The sequence below is a fragment of the Oncorhynchus gorbuscha genome, linkage group LG15, assembly GCF_021184085.1.
Source record: "Oncorhynchus gorbuscha isolate QuinsamMale2020 ecotype Even-year linkage group LG15, OgorEven_v1.0, whole genome shotgun sequence".
Classification (NCBI taxonomy): domain Eukaryota; kingdom Metazoa; phylum Chordata; class Actinopteri; order Salmoniformes; family Salmonidae; genus Oncorhynchus; species Oncorhynchus gorbuscha.
In genome coordinates, this window is record NC_060187.1 from 1,132,880 (window position 1) to 1,153,602 (window position 20,723).

The window sequence follows — 20,723 nt, forward strand, 5'->3', positions numbered from 1 at the left end:
GAACAAGGCAGTAATAACCCACTGTTCCCCTGAACAAGGCAGTAATAACCCACTGTTCCCCTGAACAAGGCAGTAATAACCCACTGTTCCCCTGAACAAGGCAGTAATAACCCACTGTTTCCCTGAACAAGGCAGTTAACTAAGGCTGAAACTAACCTATAGTTGTATTACCACCTTGCACTTGAATTTGTTCTACTCTTTTGAGCATGGATTAAATTAATGATATTCTTTTAAACGTGAATGATATTATTTTTGCATCTCCGCCTCCTTGGGTTAATACTCTTCATGGTTTTTAGTGCGAGTACTTTTGGAAGTCTATAGATATTTTCTCTCCCAAATACTGGCCACCTTTCATACTAGCCTGAGAGCTAACCCTCATACCGGCCACCTTTCATACTAGCCTGAGAGCTAACCCTCATACTGGCCGCCTTTCATACTAGCCTGAGAGCTAACCCTCATACCGGCCACCTTTCATACTTGCATGAGACCTAATCCTCATACTGGCTTCCACCAGCCGCCTTCCATACTAGCCTGAGAGCTAACCCTCATACTGGCTGCCTTTCATACTAGCCTGAGAGCTAACCCTCATACCGGCCACTTTTCATATTAGCCTGAGAGCTAACCCTCATACCGGCCACCTTTCATTCTAGCCTGAGAGCTACCCCTCATACCGGCCGCCTTTCATACTAGCCTGAGAGCTAACCCTCATACCGGCCACCTTTCATACTAGCCTGAGAGCTAACCCTCATACCGGCCGCCTTTCATACTAGCCTGAGAGCTAACCCTCATACTGGCTGCCTTTCATACTAGCCTGAGAGCTAACCCTCATACTGGCTGCCTTTCATATTAGCCTGAGAGCTAACCCTCATACCGGCCGCCTTTCATTCTAGCCTGAGAGCTAACCCTCATACTGGCTTTCTAAAGACTATTTCATACAGAGTGCATCCGTGCAACTTGTTATTTTACTACTGAACTTATTTGGGCATGACATAACAAAGGGGTTGAATTCTTATTGACTCAACGACATTGCAGCTTTTAATCAGGGACATTGCAGCTTTTAATCAGGGACATTGCAACTTTTAATCAGGGACATTGCAGCTTTTAATCAGGGACATTGCCGCTTTTAATCAGGGACATTGCAGCTTTTAATCAGGGACATTGCAGCTTTTAATCAGGGACATTGCCGCTTTTAATCAGGGACATTGCCGCTTTTAATCAGGGACATTGCCGCTTTTAATCAGGGACATTGCAGCTTTTAATCAGGGACATTGCCGCTTTTAATCAGGGACATTGCAGCTTTTAATCAGGGACATTGCCGCTTTCATTTATAAAAATGTCTAAACATAATTTCACTTTGACATGATGGGGTATTGTGTGTAGGCCACTGACACAATCTCAATGTAATCCATTTTAAATTCAGGCTGTAACACAACGTGGAGAATGTCCTTTTGTGTGAATACTTTCTGAAGGCACTAGCTGTGATGATATGTGTTTCCTCTCAGTCGCAGGAGGAAGTTTGTGACCTGCTTCATGCCGCACCGTTCCAGAACATTCTGCCCAGGGTCCATGTCAAAGGTAATAATGTCTTTATTTGTTCTGTGCTGTGTGTTAGTGTCAGACTAGTGCATGTGTCAGTCTGAGTGGATCACTACTGTCTGTCTGAGTGGATCACTACTGTCTGTCTGAGTGGATCACTACTGTCAGTCTGAGTGGATCACTACTGTCAGTCTGAGTGGATCACTACTGTCTGTCTGAGTGGATCACTACTGTCTGTCTGAGTGGATCACTACTGTCTGTCTGAGTGGATCACTACTGTCTGTCTGAGTGGATCACTACTGTCTGTCTGAGTGGATCACTACTGTCTGTCTGAGTGGATCACTACTGTCTGTCTGAGTGGATCACTACTGTCTGTCTGAGTGGATCACTACTGTCTGTCTGAGTGGATCACTACTGTCTGTCTGAGTGGATCACTACTGTCTGTCTGAGTGGATCACTACGGTCTGTCTGAGTGGTGCATGTGTCATTCTGTCTGAATGGATCTCTTGTCTCTTCTCAGAGGGTGAGCGTCTTGATGCCAAGATGAAACGCCTGGAGGCTAAGTACACAGCCCTGCACCTGGTTCCTCTGATAGAACGCCTGGGAACCCCACAGGTACCATCACACTGCCTTAGTAAACACCAGCACTGGGAACCCCACAGGTACCATCACACTGCCTTAGTGAACCCCACAGGTACCATCACACTGCCTTAGTGAACCCCACAGGTACCATCACACTGCCTTAGTGAACCCCACAGGTACCATCACACTGCCTTAGTGAACCCCACAGGAGGTACCATCACACTGCCTTAGTAAACACCAGCCCTGGGAACCCCACAGGTACCATCACACTGCCTTAGTGAACCCCACAGGTACCATCACACTGCCTTAGTGAACCCCACAGGTACCATCACACTGCCTTAGTGAACCCCACAGGTACCATCACACTGCCTTAGTGAACCCCACAGGTACCATCACACTGCCTTAGTAAACCCCACAGGTACCATCACACTGCCTTAGTAAACACCAGCCCTGGGAACCATCACACTGCCTTAGTGAACCCCACAGGTATCATCACACTGCCTTAGTAAACACCAGCCCTGGGAACCCCACAGGTACCATCACACTGCCTTATTGAACCCCACAGGTACCATCACACTGCCTTAGTAAACACCAGCCCTGGGAACCCCACAGGAGGTACCATCACACTGCCTTAGTGAACCCCACAGGAGGTACCATCACACTGCCTTAGTGAACCCCACAGGAGGTACCATCACACTGCCTTAGTGAACACCAGCCCTGGGAACCCCACAGGAGGTACCATCACACTGCCTTAGTGAACCCCACAGGAGGTACCATCACACTGCCTTAGTGAACCCCACAGGTACCATCACACTGCCTTAGTAAACACCAGCCCTGGGAACCCCACAGGAGGTACCATCACACTGCCTTAGTGAACCCCACAGGAGGTACCATCACACTGCCTTAGTGAACCCCACAGGTACCATCACACTGCCTTAGTGAACCCCACAGGAGGTACCATCACACTGCCTTAGTGAACCCCACAGGTACCATCACACTGCCTTAGTAAACACCAGCCCTGGGAACCCCACAGGAGGTACCATCACACTGCCTTAGTAAACACCAGCCCTGGGAACCCCACAGGTACCATCACACTGCCTTAGTGAACCCCACAGGAGGTACCATCACACTGCCTTAGTGAACCCCACAGGAGGTACCATCACACTGCCTTAGTGAACACCAGCCCTGGGAACCCCACAGGTACCATCACACTGCCTTAGTGAACCCCACAGGAGGTACCATCACACTGCCTTAGTGAACCCCACAGGAGGTACCATCACACTGCCTTAGTGAACCCCACAGGAGGTACCATCACACTGCCTTAGTGAACCCCACAGGAGGTACCATCACACTGCCTTAGTGAACCCCACAGGTACCATCACACTGCCTTAGTGAACCCCACAGGAGGTACCATCACACTGCCTTAGTGAACCCCACAGGTACCATCACACTGCCTTAGTGAACCCCACAGGTACCATCACACTGCCTTAGTAAACACCAGCCCTGGGAACCCCACAGGTACCATCACACTGCCTTAGTGAACCCCACAGGTACCATCACACTGCCTTAGTGAACCCCACAGGTACCATCACACTGCCTTAGTGAACCCCACAGGTACCATCACACTGCCTTAGTGAACCCCACAGGTACCATCACACTGCCTTAGTGAACCCCACAGGTACCATCACACTGCCTTAGTGAACACCAGTACTGCCCCATACTTCTGTGGCTGTACACGGAATCGCATCTCTACCCTCTTCCTCCGTCTCCCTCCCTCCTCTTCCTCCGTCTCCCTCCCTCATCTTCCTCCGTCTCACTCCCCCCTGTAGCAAATAGCCATAGCTCGTGAAGGTGACCTGCTGACCAAAGAGCGTCTGTGCTGTGGCCTGTCCATGTTCGAGGTCATCCTGACTCGCGTCCGCGGTTTCCTGGACGACCCCATCTGGCACGGCCCGTTGCCCAGCAACGGCGTGATGCACGTGGACGAGTGTGTGGAGTTTCACCGGCTGTGGAGCGCCATGCAGTTTGTTTACTGCATCCCTGTAGGAGCACACGAGTTCACCGTGGAGTGAGTAGTGACACAGCATCGGTCTAGAAGGATCCCTGAGGGGTTTACTCTGCTCTGTATAGAGGGGGTTTACTCTGTTCTGTATAGAGGGGGTTTACTCTGCTCTGTATAGAGGGGGTTTACTCTGTTCTGTATAGAGGGGGTTTACTCTGCTCTGTATAGAGGGGGTTTACTCTGCTCTGTATAGAGGGGGTTTACTCTGCTCTGTATAGAGGGGGTTTACTCTGCTCTGTATAGAGGGGGTTTACTCTGCTCTGTATAGAGGGGGTTTACTCTGCTCTGTATAGAGGGGGGTTTACTCTGCTCTGTATAGAGGGGGTTTACTCTGCTCTGTATAGAGGGGGATCTCTGCTCTGTATAGAGGGGTTAACTCTGCTCTGTATAGAGGGGGATCTCTGAGGGGTTTACTCTGCTCTGTATAGAGGGGGGATCTCTGCTCTGTATAGAGGGGTTAACTCTGCTCTGTATAGAGGGGGATCTCTGAGGGGTTTACTCTGCTCTGTATAGAGGGGGGATCTCTGCTCTGTATAGAGGCGGGGGATCTCTGAGGGGTTTACTCTGCTCTGTATAGAGGGGGGGGATCTCTGCTCTGTATAGAGGGGTTAACTCTGCTCTGTATAGAGGGGGTATCTCTGAGGGGTTAACTCTGCTCTGTATAGAGGGGGGGGGGTCTCTGCTCTGTATAGAGGGGTTAACTCTGCTCTGTATAGAGGGGGGTTTATTCTGCTCTGTATAGAGGGGGGTTTATTCTGCTCTGTATAGAGGGGGTTTATTCTGCTCTGTATAGAGGGGGGATCTCTGCTCTGTATAGAAGGGGGGGTGATCTCTGAGGGGTTTACACTGCTCTGTACGGTCTCCACTGGGCTGGGTATATAACCTGTGTTTCGGGGACGGTCTCCACTGGGCTGGGTATATAACCTGTGTTTCGGGGACGGTCTCCACTGGGCTGGGTATATAACCTGTGTTTCGGGGACGGTCTCCACTGGGCTGGGTATATAACCTGTGTTTCGGGGACGGTCTCCACTGGGCTTGGGTGTATAACCTGTGTGTCGGGGACGGTCTCCACTGGGCTGGGTGTATAACCTGTGTTTCGGGGACGGTCTCCACTGGGCTGGGTGTATAACCTGTGTTGTATTTTCTAGGCAGTGTTTCGGGGACGGTCTCCACTGGGCTGGGTATATAACCTGTGTTTCGGGGACGGTCTCCACTGGGCTGGGTGTATAACCTGTGTTGTATTTTCCAGGCAGTGTTTCGGGGACGGTCTCCACTGGGCTGGGTATATAACCTGTGTTTCGGAGACAGTCTCCACTGGGCTGGGTATATAACCTGTGTTGTATTTTCTAGGCAGTGTTTCGGGGACGGTCTCCACTGGGCTGGGTGTATAACCTGTGTTGTATTTTCCAGGCAGTGTTTCGGGGACGGTCTCCACTGGGCTGGGTGTATAACCTGTGTTGTATTTTCTAGGCAGTGTTTCGGGGACGGTCTCCACTGGGCTGGGTGTATAACCTGTGTTGTATTTTCCAGGCAGTGTTTCGGGGACGGTCTCCACTGGGCTGGGTGTATGATCATCTCCCTACTGGGTCAACAGAGACGCTTTGACATCCTGGACTTCAGCTATCACCTGCTGAAGGTGCAGAAACACGATGGAAAGGATGAGATCATCAAGAGTGTGGTGAGTGGAAGGTCAGGGGTCAGCGACACTAGAACCTTCAGATCCCAAACGTGTTCATTAGTGCAAACCGTAGCAAAAAGGTTTTGCAACGAGAACTAACATTTGTCATTGGATAAGTTGTCAGTATGACCATGGACACATTTTAGACTTTGAAGGGGTCATGCTTTTGGGTATTTTTGGTATCCACCTCTGTCTTCTAGATCAATGATCACTTTCCCTCTCCTTCCTCAGCCTCTTAAAAAGATGGTGGACAGAATCCGCAAGTTCCAGGTCCTCAACGATGAGATCTTTGCCATCCTGAACAAGTACCTGAAGTCGGGCGATGGCGAGAACATGCCAGTGGAGCACGTCCGGTGTTTCCAGCCTCCTATCCACCAATCCCTGGCCAGCAACTGAGATTGACCGGTGCACGTTTCCTATAGTACCATCCCATGTCAGACTAGACACAAAGGATGTGTCTGAAATGGCACCCTATGCCCTATATAGGACACTACTTTATATAAACGGCACTACATAGGGAATAGGGTGCCTTTTGGAACGTAAGCCATCAGACTAGACACAATATTCCTTAATCTGCTTCTTCCACCTTTTAGGTTTTTAAGCAGCAGCGAGACTAAAGCCTTGTTCACACTTATTGCCTTAATGTTCAAACTAGATGTGTGTTCAGACAGCTGACATCGCTACGCTGGTTGTCATAGTAACAACAGGTGTGTGCACAGTGGTGGTGGTGAGTTTGACACCCCTGCCTCGAAGGCCACAGCAGTCAACTAGCTAGCCGTTGGGCTTTCTAGCACAATCACACATTCGTTTCTAAATAACACGCTAGTTAGTTTTTGTCAAACTGTCAGAGTAGCTAGCAAGCAACAAGATATGTTGGGGAAATCAGATTTGACCGTTCAGGCAAGTCCCCTACAAATGTGGCTTGAAAAGTCTGCTTCCGTGTGTTTTTTGGCTGTTCAGACGGCAGGAAGCAGATCACTTCAAACTGCCAGTGTGAACAAGGCGTGAGGTCTAACTACCTTGACAACGGTTTGTGCCCAATTGTGCCTTATGATCTTAACAGCCGTTCTCATTCTAAACTCTTCTGTTTTATGGAGCATTTAAACTATCAAATGATTATTTAAGGGGTTTGTGGTGGTGGGATGTAATTGGTGAACAGTAGCCTGTAGTCAATGAGAAGTAGTCTGATTGGTTAAACATCAGCAGCTTAAAGGAAACCAAGTTCTTAATGATAATCATTTATTCACTGTGCCTTTTTGGAATCATTTTTAAGTCAATAAATATATAACAAATCTCTGCTTGTTCTTGAGAACATTTTTTTTTCCCGCAAACAATACAACAACAACAGGTTAATGGTGATTTTCAAGTGTCATATTGACCAGACAAAGACGTGGGATCTCCACAGGGGTTGAATAAGGATATTTTAATTTGTAGACACTCAGTGGCTGGTTAAACATTGACCGCTCTATGGAGCTCCGTCCACGTAGTCAAGATATCCAGGGAAATACAATCAGTTGGTCCATCCATGTCACAGGGTTTCTGTTCTTTCCTAGAGTCAAGTGTCTCCAAACATTCACACCAATGTCATGGTCCTAGTCAGTAGAACTACACCAGACCGCCAGCTAGTTCCCCTAAGAGGCTGTCATATCACCATTCCTCCTGGACAGGCTGTCAAATGGCAGGCCCACCTCCCTCTCCTCCAGGTTCATGTCTGTGGAGTCATTGCGCAGCAGTTCGTAGCTGCCGTGTGTTGCCACTCCGTTAGCTGCCGGCCCGGGCCTCTCGTCCTTCCTGATGGACACCGCCAGCGTGGACAGGCTCACACTAAGGTCCTTAAAGGCATGGAGCAGAAAGATACCAACTATAATGGTCAGGAACCCACTCAGAGTCCCGATAACATCAGCAGTAGCCATGTGCTCCCACTCCTTGAAGAGGATGGCAGAGCAGGAGAGGACTGAGGTGGTGAAGAACACGTAGTAGATGGGTGTGACCAGGGAGGTGTTGAAGATATCCAGAGCCTTGTTCAGGTAGTTGATCTGAGTGGAGACGCAGGCCACCAGCCCGAGCAGTAAGACCCAGGCTAAAGGGTTCCCCACCACGGACCTCCCCGCTATGGCCTCTTTGATGGCGATGCCCAACCCCTTCACACACGACACCGACAGAGCTCCTATCACAGAGCAGATGGTAATATACACCATGATGTTGGTCTGGCCGTGCCGAGGGCCCACCACCAAGATGAAGATAAGCGCTACGATGATGACGAAGGTGGCAAACACCAGGAAACCTGAGGAAGAGGAAGGATCATTAGAAACATAACGAAGGAGATGCTTTCATCCAAAGCGACTTAATCATGTGCATACACTTTTACAAATGAGTGGTCCCAGGAATCAAACCTACTACCCTGGCATGACAAGCACCGTGCTCTACCAACTGACCTACAAAAGACCACTTGTAAAGGGGGATTAAAAGAGCAGTCCGGGATAAAGTCGATCATAAATCAAGTTGCAACATCCAGCATAGAAAATGTAACATTCTTATATATATTAAATCAGACAGCACCAAATGTTCTGTAAACACCAGCCAAGCCCTCTATATCCTAATCAGACAATACCAAATGTTCTGTAAACACCAGCCAAGCCCTCTATATCCTAATCAGACAATACCAAATGTTCTGGGAACACCAGCCAAGCCCTCTATATCCTAATCAGACAATACCAAATGTTCTGTAAACACCAGCCAAGCCCTCTATATCCTAATCAGACAATACCAAATGTTCTGTAAACACCAGCCACACCCTCTATATCCTAATCAGACAATACCAAATGTTCTGGAAACACCAGCCACACCCTCTATATCCTAATCAGACAATACCAAATGTTCTGTAAACACCAGCCAAGCCCTCTATATCCTAATCAGACAATACCAAATGTTCTGTAAACACCAGCCAAGCCCTCTATATCCTAATCAGACAATACCAAATGTTCTGTAAACACCAGCCAAGCCCTCTATATCCTAATCAGACAATACCAAATGTTCTGTAAACACCAGCCAAGCCCTCTATATCCTAATCAGACAATACCAAATGTTCTGGAAACACCAGCCAAGCCCTCTATATCCTAATCAGACAATACCAAATGTTCTGGAAACACCAGCCAAGCCCTCTATATCCTAATCAGACAATACCAAATGTTCTGTAAACACCAGCCAAGCCCTCTATATCCTAATCAGACAATACCAAATGTTCTGGAAACACCAGCCAAGCCCTCTATATCCTAATCAGACAATACCAAATGTTCTGTAAACACCAGCCAAGCCCTCTATAACCTAATCAGACAATACCAAATGTTCTGTAAACACCAGTTTTGTAGGAAGTCACAATATCCACTGCTACAGAATCGTGTCTGAAGACAAACTTTAACCACAACATTCAACAGTCTGTTCTAATTCAGAGTAAATATCTAAACGGACACTATGGAAGTTGAATTCTTCCCACCACAACTAGTATGTATATACTCCTCCTCTCCTATCCTTACATCTTATGGTTCCACAGGAAGAGGAAGTGATGAACCATCATTTCTCCCTGAAGGGGATCTGACCTCAACCCCTCATTTGCCTAATCCACAGATGTCCCCTCTAGCAATCCTGTGACTTCCTCCCATCCATCCAGCACATTCCACCGCCATCTGGCTCCTACCGATAACCATTACCTTCTGGTGTAAAAACCAGTCTCTAGGACAGTAATGTTCCAATTTTAACCCAGAATCCTCTGGTGTAAAAACCAGTCTCTAGGACAGCAATGTTCCAAGTTGAACCCAGAATCCAACAGTGATAAACAGGACAGACAGTAGGAACCTAAAACAGATCATTATAGACTAACAGCCGTATAAATATGGTACTTAAACATACATGGTCAACTCCTATTTCCCTTCCTACGGGAATGAATCAGTCTGCACCTCCACACAACCACGTGTTTTATATATCACTCACCATGTGTATTATATATCACTCACCATGTGTATTATATATCACTCACCATGTGTATTATATATCACTCACCATGTGTATTATATATCACTCACCATGTGTATTATATATCACTCACTATGTGTATTATATATCACTCACCATGTGTATTATATATCACTCACCATGTGTATTATATATCACTCACCATGTGTATTATATATCACTCACCATGTGTATTATATATCACTCACCATGTGTATTATATATCACTCACCATGTGTATTATATATCACTCACCATGTGTATTATATATCACTCACCATGTGTATTATATATCACTCACCATGTGTATTATATATCACTCACCATGTGTATTATATATCACTCACCATGTGTATTATATATCACTCACCATGTGTATTATATATCACTCACCATGTTTATTATATATCAATCCATAAGTCACTCAAATACAGGAAAATAATTACTCCCATTACAAAAGTTAAACCAAGAACGTTGTTCTCTATCCCAAATGATCTCCTCCTGTCTGGTACCGACCTGGCTGGACCAGTTTCCCTCTCCTGTCTGGTACCGACCTGGCTGGACCAGTGTCCCTCTCCTGTCTGTCTGGTACTGACCTGGGTGGACCAGTTTCCCTCTCCTGTCTGGTACCGACCTGGCTGGACCAGTGTCCCTCTCCTGTCTGTCTGGTACTGACCTGGCTGGACCAGTTTCCCTCTCCTGTCTGGTACCGACCTGGGTGGACCAGTTTCCCTCTCCTGTCTGTCTGGTACCGACCTGGGTGGACCAGTTTCCCTCTCCTGTCTGGTACCGACCTGGCTGGACCAGTTTCCCTCTCCTGTCTGGTACCGACCTGGCTGGACCAGTTTCCCTCTCCTGTCTGGTACCGACCTGGGTGGACCAGTTTCCCTCTCCTGTCTGGTACCGACCTGAGTGTCCCAGTTTCCCTCTCCTGTCTGGTACCGACCTGGCTGAACCAGTTTCCCTCTCCTATCTGGTACCGACCTGGGTGGCCCGGTTTCCCTCTCCTGTCTGTCTGGTACCGACCTGGCTGGACCAGTTTCCCTCTCTTGTCTGTCTGGTACCGACCTGGGTGGCCCAGTTTCCCTCTCCTGTCTGTCTGGTACCGACCTGGCTGAACCAGTTTCCCTCTCCTGTCTGGTACCGACCTGGGTGGCCCGGTTTCCCTCTCCTGTCTGTCTGGTACCGACCTGGCTGGACCAGTTTCCCTCTCCTGTCTGTCTGGTACCGACCTGGCTGGACCAGTTTCCCTCTCCTGTCTGTCTGGTACTGACCTGGGTGGACCAGTTTCTCTCTCCTGTCTGGTACTGACCTGGGAGGACCAGTTTCCCTCTCCTGTCTGTCTGGTACTGACCCTGGCAGGACCAGTTTCCCTCTCCTGTCTGTCTGGTACTGACCTGGGTGGACCAGTTTCTCTCTCCTGTCTGGTACCGACCTGGGTGGACCAGTTTCCCTCTCCTGTCTGGTACTGACCTGGGTGGACCAGTTTCCCTCTCCTGTCTGGTACCGACCTGGGTGGACCAGTTTTCCTCTCCTGTCTGGTACCGACCTGGGTGGCCCAGTTTCCCTATCCTGTCTGGTACCGACCTGGCTGGACCAGTTTCCCTCTCCTGTCTGGTACCGACCCGGCTGGACCAGTTTCCCTCTCCTGTCTGGTACTGACCTGGGTGGACCAGTTTCCCTCTCCTGTCTGGTACTGACCTGGCTGGACCAGTTTCCCTCTCCTGTCTGGTACCGACCTGGGTGGCCCAGTTTCCCTCTCCTGTCTGGTACCGACCTGGGTGGCCCAGTTTCCCTCTCCTGTCTGGTACCGACCTGGCTGGACCAGTTTCCCTCTCCTGTCTGGTACCGACCTGGCTGGACCAGTTTCCCTCTCCTGTCTGTCTGGTACCGACCTGGGTGGACCAGTTTCCCTCTCCTGTCTGTCTGGTACCGACCTGGGTGGACCAGTTTCCCTCTCCTGTCTGTCTGGTACCGACCTGGGTGGACCAGTTTCCCTCTCCTGTCTGTCTGGTACCGACCTGGGTGGACCAGTTTCCCTCTCCTGTCTGGTACTGACCTGGCGGGACCAGTTTCCCTCTCCTGTCTGGTACTGACCTGGCGGGACCAGTTTCCCTCTCCTGTCTGGTACTGACCTGGCTGGACCAGTTTCCGAGCCATGTGGTCCAGACTGTTGATCTCTTCCTCCTGAGGGGCGTGGATCACCATGGTAGTAGAGCCCAAGATACTGAGCAGACAGCCCAGCTTCCCGTGCAGGTTCAGACGCTCGGTCAGGAAGTACGAGGACAGCACCGCACTGCAACACACACACCTTTACATCATGGACCACACTGCAACAACACACACACACATCATGGACACACAGCTCTGCAACAACACACACACCTTTACATCACTGTTATACCATATGGTCCAACCGGCCTAACTGACGTGCACACCTGATTCAACTTGTCAACTAATCATAAAACCCTCGAGTTGAATCAAGTTTGCCCGGGGTTACAATAACGTGTGCTGTTGGAGGTACTGGAGTTGGGCTGTTGGGCGTACTGGAGTTGGGCTGATGGGCTGTTGGAGGTACTGGAGTTGGGCTGATGGGAGGAATTCTCTGGCAAATATTCCTGCAGTCAACATGACAATTGCACGCTCCCTCAAATCTTGAGACATGTAAAACTGCACATTGTAGAGTGGCCTTTTATTGTCCCCAGCACAAGGTGCACCTGTGTAATGATCATACTGTTTAATCAGCTTCTTCATTTTCCACACCTGTCAGGTGGATGGATTATCTGGGCAAAGGAGAAATGTTCACTAACAGGGATGTGCACAACATTTGAGTGAAATCAGCTTTTTGTACTTATGGAACATTCCTGGGATCTTTTATTTCAGCTCATGAAACATGGGACCAACACTTCACATGTTGCGTTTATATTTTGGTTCGGTGTAAAATGGATACAATGTGGAATGATGTTTTTAGAAATGTTTACAAATTACAAAATGAAAGGCTGAAATGTCATGAGTCAATTCATATGCAGCCCCTTTGTTAGAGCAAGCCTCAATAAGTTCAGGAGGGAAAAGGCACAGAAGTTGCATGGACTCACTGTGCTCAATTTTCACCTAAAATGACATACCCAAATCTAACTGCCTGTTGCTCAGGACCTTGTAGTTACTCCACAATACTAACCTAATTGACAGAGTGAAAAGGAAGCCTGAACAGAATAAAACATGCTTCCTGTTTGCAATAAGGCACTAAAGTAATACTGCAAAAACATGTGGCAAAGAAATTAACTTTATGTCCTGAATACAAAAAGCATTATGTTTGGGGGAAAATCCAACACAACACACCACTGAGTACCACTCTTCATATTGTCAAGCAGGTGGTGGCTGCAGTTGCTCAGGGTTGAGACCCAAAAGGCCCAGACCTAATGATGAGCTTGGAGGGAACTATGGTGTTGAATGCTGAGCTGGAGTCAATGAACGCATTCTTACAGAGGTATTCCTCTTGTCCAGATGGGACAGGGCAGTGCATCATCTGTGGATCTATTGGGGTGGCGTAGTCATTTAGTTCAGTTACCTTTTCTTTCTTGTGGACAGGAACAATGGTGGCCATCTTGACATTTACATTACATTTAAGTCATTTAGCAGACGCTCTTATCCAGAGCGACTTACAAATTGGTGCATTCACCTTATGACATCTTGAAGCATGTGGGGACAGGGAGAAATGTTATATGTCTGTAAACACTCCAGCCAAGTTTTGAGAGCCATTGTGGTATCGGCTTGAGGGGATATATGCACGGCTGTGATGACTGAAGAGAATACTCTCGGGAGGTAATACGATCGGCATTTGATTATGAGGTATTCTAGGTCAGGTGAACAAAAGGACTTGAGTTCCTGTACGTTATCACAGTAGTTAATCATGAAACATACACCACCGCCTTTCTTCTTCCCGGACAGTTCTATATTCCTGTCTGCTTGATAAACTGAGAATCAAGCTGGCTGTATGGACATTTAACATTTACATTTAAGTCATTTAGCGAGGACAGTATATCCAGAGAGAGCCATGATATTGTGAAACAAAGTATGTTGCAGTCCCTGATGTCTCTCTGGAAGAAGATCCTCGCCCTGAGCTTGTCTACTTTATTGTTCAAAGGCTCAACATTAGACTCAGAAGAGGTGGATGGTGTGCACGCCTCCAGAGTCAGACTAGAAGTCCACTCCGGGTTCTCTCTCCCAATACCTCTTCTCCGCCGGCGGCATCTTGGAGCAGCCTCTGGGATAAGTTACATTTCCTTGGGGGGGTACGAACAAAGGATCCAACTCTTGAAAGTGGTATTTCTGGTGGTAATGCTGGTGAGTTACCGCCACTCTGATATCCAGCTGTATGTACGTTCTGAAATAACACAAACTAAGTTGCTTAGGAGCAGAGCTGTCTGTCAGCACCATCTTCATCACCTCTGCCTGTCCATACCTTTCACCCAATGCCTTGAGATGTATGAAATCATACCTTGGAGGCAGAACCCAGTGTGTCAGATCAATGAGCTGTCGCCCACTCTTAGCTATAATGTGGGCATGCCCCAAGGGTCAATACTGGGGCCCCTCCTGTTTACCCTGTACATTAATGATCTACCTTCTGTCTGTACTGGGTCTGAAGTTCAGCCTGTACATTAATGATCTGCCTTCTGTCTGTAGTTCAGATGTAGTTCAGACCTACCTGACCAGCACATTGAGGGCCCCCAGAGGGGTGACCTACCTGACCAGCACACTGAGGGCCCCCAGTGGGGTGACGAGAGTAGCAGGAGCGAAGGCATACGCTGCAAAGTTCGCCCCTTCTCCAGCTGCCACTGTGAAAACACAGATATATCAACCCCACATACGAAGGTGAACAGAAATACATCTAGTAAAACAAAACCACAGAAAACAAGATGGAAACTGAACTGAAACAGGTCATCTTAGTGTAGAAATGTTCACTTACTTGATAATAAGCCAGCCCACCAGAGCCATTCTTTAAGATATGCATGTCCGCCCTGGCCTAAACAGAGAAACAACAGGACTATATTACTATTCAAATGTGTGTTCAATAATAACATGCACTGGAGTGCCACCATATCAGTGGACTATCAAGCTCTAGGGTGTTGTGGTAACTACCAGGGCTACACCACATCAGTGGACTGTCAAGCTCTAGGGTGTTATGGTAACTACCAGGGTTACACCACATCAGGTGTTATGGTAACTACCAGGGTTACACCACATCAGGTGTTATGGTAACTACCAGGGTTACACCACATCAGGTGTTATGGTAACTACCAGGGTTACACCATATCAGTGGACTATCAAGCTCTAGGGTGTTATGGTAACTACCAGGGTTACACCACATCAGGTGTTATGGTAACTACCAGGGTTACACCACATCAGTGGACTGTCAAGCTCTAGGGTGTTATGGTAACTACCAGGGTTACACCACATCAGGTGTTATGGTAACTACCAGGGTTACACCATATCAGGTGTTATGGTAACTACCAGGGTTACATGTTCTGATGTCGTCACGCTGAAAGTTTGGCAACAGTGAACTTTGACCCTGTATGACACGAGCTGCATCTTTATCTGGTCTGTGTCCCAAAGGGCACTACTTCCTATGAGCCCTGGTCTAAAGTAGTGCTCTACATAGGGAATAGGGTACCATAGAGCCCTGGTCTAAAGTAGTGCACTACATAGGGTACCATAGAGCCCTGGTCTAAAGTAGTGCACTACATAGGGAATAGGGTACCATAGGGCTCTACATAGGGAATAGGGTACCATAGGGCTCTGGTCTAAAGTAGTGCACTACATAGGGAATAGGGTACCATAGGGCTCTGGTCTAAAGTAGTGCACTACATAGGGAATAGGGTACCATAGGGCTCTGGTCTAAAGTAGTGCACTACATAGGGAATAGGGTACCATAGGGCTCTGGTCTAAAGTAGTGCACTACATAGGGAATAGGGTACCATAGGGCTCTGGTCTAAAGTAGTGCACTACATAGGGAATAGGGTACCATTTGGGTGTTTATATAGAAGGTAGTGATCAAGTGTCAACTCGGCCTTCTGCATGTTTGTACCAGTCAGTTGCTTCCACATTCTAAGCTGGACTCGCAAGACAAGACAGGTTGTCAACAATTCAGATCACACCCAGTTACCCCCCCACACCTGAGCTACATGCTACAGTATGTCTCAGTGCCATACAGAGCTACATGCTACAGTATATCTCAGTGCCATACAGAGCTACATGTTACAGTATATCTCAGTGCCATACAGAGCTACATGTTACAGTATATCTCAGTGCCATACAGAGCTACATGTTACAGTATATCTCAGTGCCACAGAGCTACATGTTACAGTATATCTCAGTGCCATACGGAGCTACATGTTACAGTATGTCTCAGTGCCATACAGAACTACAGTATATCTCAGTGCCATACAGAGCTACATGTTACAGTATGTCTCAGTGCCATACAGAGCTACATGTTACAGTATATCTCAGTGCCATATAGAGCTACATGTTACAGTATGTCTAAGTGCCACAGAGCTACATGTTACAGTATATCTCAGTGCCATACAGAACTACATGTTACAGTATATCTCAGTGCCATACAGAGCTACATGTTACAGTATATCTCAGTGCCATACGGAGCTACATGTTACAGTATGTCTCAGTGCCATACAGAACTACAGTATATCTCAGTGCCATACAGAGCTACATGTTACAGTATGTCTCAGTGCCACAGAGCTACATGTTACAGTATATCTCAGTGCCATACAGAGCTACATGTTACAGTATGTCTAAGTGCCACAGAGCTACATGTTACAGTATATCTCAGTGCCATACAGAGCTACATGTTACAGTATGTCTCAGTGCCATACAGAACTACATGTTACAGTATATCTAAGTGCCACAGAGCTACATGTTACAGTATGTCTAAGTGCCATAGAGCTACATGTTACAGTATGTCTCAGTGCCATACAGAGCTACATGTTACAGTATGTCTCAGTGCCACAGAGCTACATGTTACAGTATGTCTCAGTGCCACAGAGCTACATGTTACAGTATGTCTCAGTGCCATACAGAGCTACATGTTACAGTATGTCTCAGTGCCATACAGAGCTACATGTTACAGTATGTCTCAGTGCCATACAGAGCTACATGTTACAGTATGTCTCAGTGCCACATGTTACAGTATGTCTCAGTGCCATACAGAGCTACATGTTACAGTATGTCTAAGTGCCATAGAGCTACAGTGCGTACTGTATGTCTAAGTGCCACAGAGCTACAGTGCGTACTGTATATCTAAGTGCTACAGAGCTACAGTGCGTCTACAGTGCGTCTACAGTGAGTCTACAGTGCGTCTACAGTGCCACAGAGCTACAGTGCCACAGAGCTACAGTATATCTCAGTGCCACAGAGCTACATGTTATAGTATGTCTACAGTGCGTCTACAGTGCCACAGAGCTACAGTATATCTCAGTGCCACAGAGCTACATGTTACAGTACGTCTACAGTGCGTACTGTACAGGGTTTCCGGTAGCCGGTAATTGCCGCTTCTGGCCGATTATAAAGGATAAAAGCAGATAAGTGTTGCCGCCCAAATTGACCGGGACAAAAAACAACCCCATTGCAAAATAATACTTTTTATTCATTTATGTAAATATCAGCCAATGTAAATACATTTCCTTCAAAAGTAGCCATAGCAATGTGGAGGCAGTTATTTCATAACGATTTCCTCATGCCCTTCACCAGAATCTCTCTCCTGTTCTATTGGTTGTCATATCATCTTTCTTTCATTGTCCAGAAGACATATTATACTGAACACAACATGTGAGCTGCTCTCGCATTGTCTGACAGGTGATAGGCTATTCCGCTCATCACACGAGGCTCTGCATGCTGTGCGCGTCATATGTGAGATACATGACTATCGAGAACACACACGCAGCAATTTAATTCAACTAAATTATGCAAATTAATGTATTTGAACCATTTCACTGATTTAATGGTCAACTTTCCTAGACTGAACACAAAAACACTACCTGCTCTGCACTGTCCCTTCCTGGCCAGGCGGAGTAGTCCTTTCTTCTTGAGGAGGAAGCTTCCTCCTATGAAGAGGCTGGAGCTGATGGCTAGTCCCAGACCGATGTAGAAATCATACTTCCCTCTGTCCTGGCCCATGGCGATGCTGGATGAGTTGTTCGTACTGTCTGTTACATTGACCACCACACACAGCAGTTCCTGACCAGCTGGACACTTGTCACCAACCCAAGTACCTTTAGTAAGCAAAACAAGACTCCCACATCAATGTACCTAGGAACTCAATATACCTCCTCCCAGTCCAACTCTCTAACCACTAGGCTACCTGCCTCCCGGTCCAACTCTCTAACCACAAGGCTACCTGCCTCCCGGTCCAACTCTCTAACCACTAGGCTTCCTGCCTCCCAGTCCAACTCTTTAACCACTAGGCTTCCTGCCTCCCGGTCCAACTCTCTAACCACTAGGCTACCTGCCTCCCGGTCCAACTCTCTAACCACAAGGCTACCTGCCTCCCGGTCCAACTCTCTAACCACTAGGCTTCCTGCCTCCCAGTCCAACTCTCTAACCACTAGGCTTCCTGCCTCCCGGTCCAACTCTCTAACCACTAGGCTACCTGCCTCCCGGTCCTACTCTCTAACCACTAGGCTACCTGCCTCCCGGTCCAACTCTCTAACCACTAGGCTACCTGCCTCCCGGTCCAACTCTCTAACCACTAGGCTACCTGCCTCCCCACTAGTCCAACTCTCTAACCACTAGGCTACCTGCCTCCCGGTCCAACTCTCTAACCACTAGGCTACCTGCCTCCCGGTCCAACTCTCTAACCACTAGGCTACCTGCCTCCCGGTCCAACTCTCTAACCACTAGGCTACCTGCCTCCCGGTCCAACTCTCTGACCACTAGGCTACCTGCCTCCCGGTCCAACTCTCTGACCACTAGGCTACCTGCCTCCCGGTCCAACTCTCTAACCACTAGGCTACCTGCCTCCCGGTCCAACTCTCTAACCACTAGGCTACCTGCCTCCCGGTCCAACTCTCTAACCACTAGGCTACCTGCCTCCCGGTCCAACTCTCTAACCACTAGGCTACCTGCCTCCCGGTCCAACTCTCTAACCACTAGGCTACCTGCCTCCCGGTCCAACTCTCTAACCACTAGGCTACCTGCCTCCCGGTCCAACTCTCTAACCACTAGGCTACCTGCCCCCACTCCCCAACTCACTAACCACTAGGCTACCTGCCTCCCGGTCCAACTCTCTAACCACTAGGCTACCTGCCTCCCAGTCCAACTCTCTAACCACTAGGCTACCTGCCTCCCGGTCCAACTCTCTAACCACTAGGCTACCTGCCTCCCGGTCCAACTCTCTCCCGGTCCTAACCACTAGGCTACCTGCCTCCCGGTCCAACTCTCTAACCACTAGGCTACCTGCCTCCCGGTCCAACTCTCTAACCACTAGGCTACCTGCCTCCCGGTCCAACTCTCTAACCACTAGGCTACCTGCCTCCCGGTCCAACTCTCTAACCACTAGGCTACCTGCCTCCCGGTCCAACTCTCTAACCACTAGGCTACCTGCCTCCCGGTCCAACTCTCTAACCACTAGGCTACCTGCCTCCCGGTCCAACTCTCTAACCACTAGGCTACCTGCCTCCCGGTCCAACTCTCTAACCACTAGGCTACCTGCCTCCCAGTCCAACTCTCTAACCACTGAGGCTACCTGCCTCCATGCTGGTCATTTATGAACAACTCTCTAACCACTAGGCTACCTGCCTCCCGGTCCAACTCTCTAACCACTAGGCTACCTGCCTCCCAATATGATATTTGTATTCTATACCATCTACTGCATCTTGCCAATGCCGCACGGCCATCACTCATTCATATATCTTTATGTACATATTCTTATTCATTCCTTTACACTTGTGTGTATAAGGTGGTAGTTGTTGTGGAATTGTTAGGCTAGATTACTCGTTGGTTATTGCTGCATTGTCGGAACTAGAAGCACAAGCATTTCGCTAGTGACAAAAATGTGACTCGTAACTCATTAACTAACTAACGTTAACATATCTAACTTATCATTTTATTGAGCTAAAGCTTAATCCTTCTTGTCTACCTCAGAACGATATTAGCTAGATTGTTAGCATAAGGCTAATCCGTTGACAACTGTACCAGCTACTGAGCTAGTTTAGTAAACTGACATTATTTGTAAACGTGCCCAAATAACTAAACGTTAGCAAGCTAGCTGACTGGCATGCTATCGTAAACATTAATATCCTCGGTATGTTTCCATACGAAATACCTGGCAAAAAAAAGATCCCTTGTTTGACCAATAAGACGTTGGTAATTTGCTAACTATATATTAATCACATCGTTAGCTTGATCTCCTCACATTTTGTTACGACCCAACTTGACAGCAAGGTTGACGCAACCACACGGCTCGTTACTAGTGATGGGACGATTGATACCGATGCGGTTTCCAAAGCACCAGCTACCAAAGGCAGTTCCGGTACGCTCTGACGCATTACTTATCCGTCACGACGTGGGGACGTTCCTTTCAAAATAACATTACAACGTGATTAACGACGTCCAGAGCTGCTGCTGTTCTTCTTCTTTGGTAGAATGCCGTTCGCAACAATGATATGTGCATTCCGCCACCTACTGTACAGGTGGATAAACGGATCCAAAAAGGAGAAGGAAAAACATGCGGTGTTTAAAAAAAAGTACAAAAAAAAAAACATACAGTAACGAGATGCTAATGAAATTAAATCAGCTCTTCTGTTTTAATCAGGTCCCTACATAGGCTCAGAAGGATCCTGTGATGGC

General features: G+C 47.9%; 2 protein-coding genes across 8 annotated transcripts in view; one reads left to right on the top strand and one right to left on the bottom strand.

The window, feature by feature from the left end:
• The window catches only part of LOC123996510 (cytoplasmic FMR1-interacting protein 1 homolog), an 89,591-nt gene extending 82,437 nt beyond the window's left edge, over window positions 1-7,154 (top strand). For 4 of the 6 annotated variants that reach the window (XM_046299900.1, XM_046299902.1, XM_046299903.1 and 1 more), the window contains 5 exons: window positions 1,503-1,575; window positions 2,057-2,151; window positions 3,948-4,186; window positions 5,711-5,858; window positions 6,090-7,154. In XM_046299900.1, coding sequence (XP_046155856.1) covers window positions 1,503-1,575; window positions 2,057-2,151; window positions 3,948-4,186; window positions 5,711-5,858; window positions 6,090-6,254 — 720 coding nt within the window. In that variant the 3' untranslated portion in view covers window positions 6,255-7,154. Of the gene's footprint in view, window positions 1-1,502; window positions 1,576-2,056; window positions 2,199-2,230; window positions 2,652-3,636; window positions 3,786-3,947; window positions 4,187-5,710; window positions 5,859-6,089 lie in introns of those variants that run through there. The other 2 variants (XR_006832002.1, XR_006832001.1) reach the window with 2 other exon arrangements.
• A 112-nt stretch (window positions 7,155-7,266) lies between these two features.
• On the bottom strand, window positions 7,267-20,423 carry LOC123996511 (magnesium transporter NIPA2-like). Of its 2 annotated transcripts, none has more exons than XM_046299905.1 (6): window positions 20,290-20,423; window positions 17,915-18,148; window positions 14,833-14,889; window positions 14,611-14,701; window positions 12,002-12,162; window positions 7,267-8,142 (listed from the first exon to the last, which is right to left on the bottom strand). In XM_046299905.1, the coding sequence occupies exons 1-6, from the start codon at window positions 20,420-20,422 to the stop codon at window positions 7,490-7,492; spliced, it is 1,329 nt and encodes a 442-aa protein (XP_046155861.1). In that variant the 5' UTR covers window position 20,423; the 3' UTR covers window positions 7,267-7,489. The 2 variants fall into 2 exon arrangements, with proteins under 2 accessions (XP_046155861.1, XP_046155862.1); XM_046299906.1 differs by having other exon boundaries at window positions 20,200-20,362.
• Window positions 20,424-20,723: the final 300 nt, after the last annotated feature.

Bases quoted from the DNA above. Each gene is read 5' to 3' on its own strand.
- LOC123996511 (XM_046299905.1), bottom strand. From the start codon at position 20,422: ATGCGTCAGAGCGTACCGGAACTGCCTTTGGTAGCTGGTGCTTTGGAA. The intron at 18,149-20,289 runs GTGAGGAGATCA...TGCTTACTAAAG, and splicing joins AAGTTGGGTCGTAACAAAAT to GTACTTGGGTTGGTGACAAG. The intron at 14,702-14,832 runs GTAAGTGAACAT...GTGTTTTCACAG, and splicing joins GTGGGCTGGCTTATTATCAA to TGGCAGCTGGAGAAGGGGCG.